Source organism: Eimeria mitis, genomic scaffold (genome assembly GCF_000499745.2).
Source record: "Eimeria mitis Houghton genomic scaffold, Emh_scaff1407, whole genome shotgun sequence".
Taxonomy (NCBI): domain Eukaryota; phylum Apicomplexa; class Conoidasida; order Eucoccidiorida; family Eimeriidae; genus Eimeria; species Eimeria mitis.
In genome coordinates this window covers 1-8,083 of record NW_013569096.1, presented here as the reverse complement: position 1 = coordinate 8,083, position 8,083 = coordinate 1, and the positions used below count along the sequence as shown (strand labels likewise).

The 8,083-nt window shown below is 49.1% G+C and overlaps 1 protein-coding gene across 1 annotated transcript; it reads left to right on the top strand.

Moving 5' to 3' along the window:
• Positions 1 to 3,692: 3,692 nt before the first annotated feature.
• Positions 3,693 to 7,946, top strand: EMH_0036310 (uncharacterized protein; the record flags this gene model as incomplete). The annotated part of the gene is given in 11 exon segments (XM_013495074.1): positions 3,693 to 3,722; positions 3,924 to 3,996; positions 4,170 to 4,413; positions 4,533 to 4,613; positions 5,115 to 5,488; positions 5,492 to 5,749; positions 6,023 to 6,240; positions 6,400 to 6,620; positions 6,857 to 7,096; positions 7,255 to 7,474; positions 7,674 to 7,946. Coding segments are annotated over 11 exon segments (2,232 nt in total).
• Positions 7,947 to 8,083: the final 137 nt, after the last annotated feature.

Below are 8,083 nucleotides of genomic sequence, written 5' to 3'. Positions count from 1 at the left end.
TACTAGCTCCCTCATGTATCCATTAAGTGCAATGGCTTTTTATACCCACTTCGCTGGTCCATTTTGGCCCCTGAAGGCTTGTCCATCCCAGCATTGTGACTAATTTACCCGGGATGTAGCTTTCCCCTGCGGTAAAAACCTATCTGGCTTGGTTGTTCACGTTTCTGCTGCAGTGTGTCTACTCGTGAAACTGTGCTGCACTTTCATGCGTCGTTATGTGGTAGTGGCTGAAACGGTTTTCAACCATCGTGAACACATGAACCGAGGAGCGCTACATATTTGTGGGTACGCCTATAGCTCCATATGCAGTATGATTGTGCCAAATCACCCGAATGCAGGTATTCCTCAGCTGCACCATCAATGCGATAAGCAAAAGAGGATGTCAATTCCCATGATAGCTGAAAAAGGCGAGGGTCTCGAGTGAGGTGAAACAGGTACTACTGGAAACGAGACTAAGAAGTCACACACACCCAACCACCCAACTGCATACACACACGAACACACACGAACACCGACGAACACACGTGAACGCACACGAACACAACACACACACACACACACACACACACACACACACACACACACACACACACACACACACACACACACACACACACCAACACCTACGTACATGCCTACCCACGAACGCGTGCTTGAGCTCGCGTGTTGCATTTTTCTGAGTTCCTGTTTCCATTGGCAATGATCATACCCAAAGCAGCATGCAATGTATTGCCTGACTGGCTCGCATAAAGTTCGAACGTCATTCGCAGCCCTAAAATGCATATGTGATGTGATCCCTGAAAGTCAGAGTGAGTACTTTGGGCTTGCAAATATGGGCATAGCGTGCGGCATATGCGCACCGGATTCCTAGCTGGACCTTGGGCGGCGGTTGCCCGGATGGGCCCATGGCTCGTTCTCAAGGTAACATTTGTGGCCCAGTATAAGCGGTTTGAATAGTGGATATTGATGTATTACATGAAGTCACTTTGTTTGATTGCCCCCTCCAGGTACGCGCAAGCATTAATTCAGAAAGCATTCGTCTAGCAGTTCGACCTGACGCCGGATCTCGTTGCGTGCGTTTTTCCATAGTTGTGTCGGGAACACCTGGAGAATCTGGCGTTTACTTCCTGCAGATTTCCCTTGATGACTGTAAGTGAATCCTTGAAATAGCGTTCCTTCCTTCGCAAAGAGTTTGTTTTTGTTCAAAAAGTTGATGCTGAGCTCTGGATAGACGCCTAAGTGCCGAAAAGGTCATGCAGGCAAATGCTGCCAAAGAAAGAAAGCAATTTCAGGAGTTCACTTACAGCCATAAAGGGGAATCTGGAAGGAGGAAACACCAAATCCGCCAGTTGTCTCCTGCACAACTATGGAAAAACATACGCCTACACACTTTCTGGCACTGGACAGCTGCTTGCCACGGCCCTCTGATTCACCGCAGTTTGAGACATCCATATTGTTTGCAAGCGGATGAAACTCTTAAATGTAGTATAGGATAGGATGGCTCCTTCAAACGAAGCACACCGAGAGGGAGAGCATGGCTCCACAGTCCCATTGCCTTGCGCTGAAAGTTCAAACAGAAGCCAGACCAGGATCTCTCTGAAAGGGGACTGACTGGCATAGAAAAGTAGGAGTATGCCTTGGATTTGCAAATTTCTTGGCAATTTAACGGTTGTATACCATGTTCATGGCGACGCCTGTTGAGGGGCTACCAGTCTCCCGTCGGGGCTGACTACAACTCGATCTGCTAGAGGAATATATGCTACTGCACCAAAATTCGCAGCGCGGCTTGCAATCACTAAACATAAGACTATCCTGACAGCTGCAGCCTCGTTTCCCGATAGCGACGAGCAAAAACGCGAGACGNTGTCGTCTTGGCTGTCCTGCCTGACCAATGCCTAGGGGCCATCGACAACACTCGGGGAATCCTCACATGCAAAAGAGAACCGACAGTGTACCATCAGTGTAGTGAGACGGGAAGCCTGTGGAGCCCTTTTTCGTTCACTGCACGACTGGCAGAAATGGTGGGATAAATCATCCCTACAGGCAGAAGGCCCAAGCGTTAGCTGAGCTATGGAACAGGAGCAAATGAAGCATCCTCTAGTTATCTACCTTCAACTCTTCTTGACAAACTAGTTCACTGTCGAACTCTCCATGATTCAAGCAGTAGCAGATCAGTGCACTGAGCTTCTCCTCTACGAAATCTCTGCCGAAATCGTTTTTCTAGGGTTACCGATACAGTCTTACACCAGTTTTAGCTGGAGTCACGTCATTAACCAGGTGGATATGTGGGGGAGATTGTGCTCTTCATTATGCATCCCTTCAAGCCTTTTATGTTGCATGCACTATTCTGCGCGCAGCCGCGCGGGTGCGCGTGGCACCGCCTAACTGCGGAAGGAGCACCCAGTCCCCGATGGGGGCATTCACTTACAGCATGCAACGGCTCATTCGTTGTTTATGGGGGGATTGGGCCGGGGGAACTCGAGGATGGAAGTTCCCCTCCAAAAGATGATGCGTATATGTTGACCCTAACATCCGAAGCCCCAAATCCACGTCAGCTGCTCCAACATTATAAATTAACGCTCAGCATCCCACTCTTTACCACTGAATGGAGCTCTTGAAAACTGATGCTGGATCATAAGAAACCCTCTAGCCTGACTTTCGAGAGAACGGAAAAACATACGGCGACGTGCACATCCATGATGTATTGTTTTCAATCCGTTTCTTGCACTCTTGCAGCTCGAGCTTCATGGTGTAGATTGCAGCCGACAGGAGTTCTGCAGCCGCAAGGCCGCTGCTTCCACTCTGCAACTTCTATTGGCGGATCGCGGCTTTTAATTTGGGGTGGATGTCTTAGCTATAGGCCCTTCGTTTGTTCCAATGAAGCTTGGATTTTAGACATGAGTGAGCATTCTGTATAATGAGCGGAATGTTACGGAACGTACTGTTCCGCTTAGACTTTGTCAGTATACAGATTTGCGTTGAAGNTCGCAAGCAATCAATTACTACATGTCACTTGCTACTATCTGCAGACAGCCAAAGCTTTTCGAAAGTCTCATTTTCTACGACGAGTCATGGCTCCACTGAAACAAGAGAGGCAAGCCTTACATCGTTTGCTACTCACTGCGCCAATTCGCCTTCCTCTCAGCTTCAGATAAGGCACCTTGTTTTGCTCGCGAGAGCACGGCCAAAAACCTGGCTGGACGAAGTTATGGCGTGTCTGTGCTTGTCCATTGTTCTTTTCAGGAGGCAGAAGCTGCAGCAAGCCAGATGTAGGCAAGCACGAGCATACGCTAGCTGAGTCCCTCACTTACCATAGTACAATGTTTCTCTCCTTGCCGTTTCGTGCGCACGGTCACCAGTGGCAGAGAAAACAACTAGAATAATACCTTCAAGCCACTCTAAAGTTGACGCTATATGCGGTTGGGGATCTGCGTATACGACGCACTCTAAAGAATCTGGATGAAAAAGGCTACCTCAGCGCCGTCAGGTGCCTTTCGGACTCAAACTTGGTCATTTTGAACCCAGTTGCNCCAGTTGCTTTCGTTTGCCTTGCTCTCCTGTTGCAGGGATTTGGATTCTCAGCCGACCGCGTAAGCCTTATGGGCAATATGTAAATGCAATAGCAATGCGACACTCGCAGCCTTTTCTCATTTGTTTATATGGCGTGTTGATGCTCCTGCAGCGATGCAGCTATGGCGGCTATCGCGGACGCGCTCGACAAGGTGAGTTGCGTCAGAAGGCAGCATATCTTTCCTGGAATTTAAGTTAGAAAAGTCATACTTGAAGCATTAAAGTAATAAATGCGTTCTTTGCATTTTCACGACGAATGCATCCCTTTGCAGACTCCTATGGCAGATTTAGTTCCAGCCGACTCATCTGCACGGTAAAGTACTATCGCCTAGTGATATGCTTCTGTGACCCAGGTCGAGCGCTCAGGATTCCAGGTGGCTCTGCAGCAGCTTCTCCGTCTAGAGCAGGTCGACGGAAAGCCCTCTGGTAATTCTAATTCGTCGAACTAAGCGAGAAAGATATGTGGTTGCTAAATAATTTGTGCCTTAGTCAGCAACATGAAAAGACTGTCTCAGAAATAGTGGGCGCATGCACGTCATATGCTACGTTACTTCTTCCTGAAAGTAAGACATTGCGTAAGGGCTTCTCTAACTGTTCAGCTCAAGGCCTGCCGGTTGGGCGTTGTGGCCACTCCGCATGCCTGTGGGAATCATCGCTTTCACAAGGAGATGCCGAGTTTCACGATCATGAAGTTACAACAACAACTGGACTGCAGGTCATCGTCTTTGGCGGATGTGGTGGAATGAAATACGAGAGAACTGCGCTAGCTGATCTTTGGTCCTTGGACTGCGATACTTGGGCATGGCAGCAACACACATTTACAGGCACATCGCCTGCCCCGCGGTGAGACTGCTTGGAGGGCTAAGGAAATTACAAAATGTAGGCAAAATAAACTGCTTTATAGTTCGAGGCTTGTCCAAGCAAATCGATGGCCTCTGGGCGGAGCTCTTGTGCTTTTGCAGGCAAGGACACTCAGCAGTCGTGAAGGGGAACATGATGTTTGTCTTCGGCGGTAAGATTCCAAACCAGAATAAGCCCGATAAGTGAGCCAGCCTTTAAGGTGAGCAGCCAGGTGTGCGCCCAGGAGATATAGTTGAAGACGGCCTTCACTAGCCTTGCGAAGTGATTCTGTTTCTAGGTTGGAGCAGTGAAGGGAATTACAACGACCTATTTGCCTACGACTTGGAAAGCCATGATTGGTTTGGCAGCACTCCGTGTAGTGCAGCGTCTGCCCTCTTCCAATTCAAAACACCAAGGCATTGGATAATCAGACAAACGGTTGCGGATACCTAGCCACAATTAGCCACCCTTATAAATCGCAGCAGCGTGCTTCACTAGCTGGCAGCGGGCTGTGCAATGCAGAGAACATTTCTAACTTTACTCCGTGTCACGGGCTGAATAACAGACTGCTTGCCTTTATATCATTTAAATCGAACGCCATACATAATGCTAATATCTATTTGCAACTTCAGGTGTGAGGTAGACGCTCCTTGGCCCGGCGGTGGTGCGCGGTGGAACATGTGTGGGTTGCTTGTCCATGCTAGACCGAGTACCAAGTTTTTCGTGTTTGGAGGGGCATCGTGTGAAGCATCTGAAAATCCCAGGCGATTTCAGACGCAGCTCTGCTCGGATGTTGGTGTTCTAACTCTCGCTGAGGAATGCCACTGGGACTTCATCACGACAGTCTCGGCCGCGGCGGCCGCAGCGGAGCAACGAGAGACCGTGGAAAGGTCAAGTCAACTTAAACGAAGGGCGCAAGGGAGCATTGCTAATGCCTCACAGCAGGCGATGTCAGTAAATGCAGATATTCCCGTTCCTCGAGAGGGCGCTACAATGGCATATTTTGCCGAAGACTCGACTTTGGTTGTCTTTGGTGGCTGGTGGGTTACATTACAGAAGAAGCAGTCCACTTCCAACANCAGGAGCGGGAAGTGGCTTGGGGACCTCTGGGCATGTTGCGTCTCCTCTGTTGTGGGCCCTCCGTATGCTGTCCTTGGCCTGTCTCCACCTTGTGGCCCAATGACTGGAGGCACGCCAATAATACTTAAAGGCGCCGGATTTACAACCGGGTCTATCACTGTTCGATTTTCTGTTGGAGATTTCTTCGCCGACGTCCCCGGCACCTTCGTATCGTCAACGGAAATTCATGCCGTAACCCCAAACGTCAAGGCTGCCCTCGGTTAGTCCACACAGCAGGCATAGCACCAGTAACAGCAGAATTCAAGTCCCATGAGCATTGTGTCTGATAGCGTGTTCGTTGAGACAGTACAAAGAATGTTTTGGAAGATTTGTAGACAAAACTTAGTGACTGTGCCCTCTGAGCAGTAGTGGATATATTACTTGAAAAGGATACAGAGAAGGAATCGCGATTCACACTTTGCACAGACTCGCTTTAACCCTCAATCTGACTGACGCTAAGCCTGTCTGAGCCTCGCACTTCATCCTTTTGCAGGTCCACGGACATGCGAGGTTCGCGTCAAAATTGGAGCCAAAGACTTGACGTCTTCTCTTTGTTCATTTCAGTTCTATGCTAATTCTTGCGCTTCGTGCTGCCTTGCTGTGGGGCCTGGGCTGCTTTCTGATGGAGCCCCTGGTGTGCCTACTTCCTTCTTTATCGAGGCAAGGAATGCGCAAAATGGAAAGAGAACCACGGGCGGGGATACGTTTGAGGTAAAAGCATTCATGCTCCCCGAGGCAAGTTACACCAACTGCCCACTGGCTTGCTACTCTCATTTCAGCAAATAAACGTTCACAGCCTATACCAGGGAACTCTGAGGGAATGCGTCATTGGATTCTACACCCAGCATTATTTGATTTATGCGTTCTCAGCAGCAGCAGTTGCCCCAGGAGCCAGTCGACGAGGAGGAAGCTGAGGCCAAGCCTGTGGAGCCACCCGTGTACCTGCCAGTATCCATTACCGACTACGGAAATGGCACATATTTGGCTACATACACTGCTCCTCGGCCTGGGAGGGTCTCTGTATCAGTTCTACTTGACGCACAGGACGGCACACCTCCTCAAGAAATCCGGGGCTCGCCTTACACTGCCACGTTCCTTGAAAAGCCACGACCAAGAGCAAATGACTTTGCTGGACCTACAGTTACCACCTTTATTGCTAATACAATGAACTTGCTGGAAAAATTCTGTCTTCGTACGGAGGCAGGGCTTCAGGCAAGTCGTGCGACGTGTTACAAAATATTTGCAAGGACGAAAACCAGAGAGGCAGGGCTTTCTCTGAGTATCGCGCTTATCATAAAACACCTAGGGGTTGTCCTACATTGGATAGGACAATCTTCCATCTGCAGAATGAGCGTGAGATCGTTCAGGCGAAAGTAAAGCATGATGACCGCCGCAGCCTTCTAGACGTCCGGCAGCACATCAAAAATGTGGAAACGCTGAGGACTGAACATGAGCTCTACATAGAAGTCTTACAGGTTGCTTTGCAGAAGTTGCAGGAGCTAGGCGCCAATGTCGATTCAAGCAACAGGGCACTTAAAAAGATAGGCGAAAAAAGAGCTGCCCTCGAGTACGTAATCAAAAAATAACGGGCATGATTCTAAGCACATATCAGATGCAGGTCTCCACACTCCATCACAGTTGAATGGAGTAGCGAACTACCAGTTTGCGCACATTCTTCCAATCCACGTCTATGCGTATACGAAGGGCTGCATCTGGTGCACATAGGGCCTCTGCAGAGAAACGATGCCATGAAATGGCAGACGCATTTGACGCCGAAGCGGCGAGGACGAGAAAGGCTATAGAAGAGCTAGATACGTCTGTCAACGCCCTCCACCAGACGTTAGCGGGAGAGTGCTTCTACTCGTTCAGCACATCCCCAACAGAGGCAAGAGCAAGAATAAAGGAGACCTCAGAACGCACCAATGAACTGCTCCGCACGATGGAGGTGAGGACCAATAAGAAAAGGATGCAATTTTTGCTGAAAAGCTACAACGCCGCTTTCGCATCAACAAACATTCTATGTCCAAATCCTTGACTAACTTTNTTTTGCTGAAAAGCTACAACGCCGCTTTCGCATCAACAAACATTCTATGTCCAAATCCTTGACTAACTTTCGAAATTCTACCCATGTGAACGCGCTTCAGGCATTGCAAGTTCCAGCCGCCTCTTTTGACTTCCCTGAGCTGCTAAGTACATCACGCCAGAATCTTGTTACAATGGAAGACGAGCTGCGGAATGTGACGCAGTTTTGGAATGTTGCAGAGTCGATGCTGCACCAGATTGAAGAGTACCGAGGGCTTTTGTGGCAGGAAGTCGATGGAGTCCAGATAGAGATTGCCGTAAAAGCCATGCAGAAAAGCTTGCAAAAGGATATAAAGGTCAGGCCTGGATATCTGTGGAGAACCATCGAAACGTAGCCATCCAGGTTCCATAAAAAACGCGCCAGGAAGTTGCAGCCACACGATACTCCCAGAACATACCAGTGACCCTGGATATCTAGAGGCTGGTCCTCTGTGCAGATGGATAAGAAGACCGACGCATACCAAGGACTACT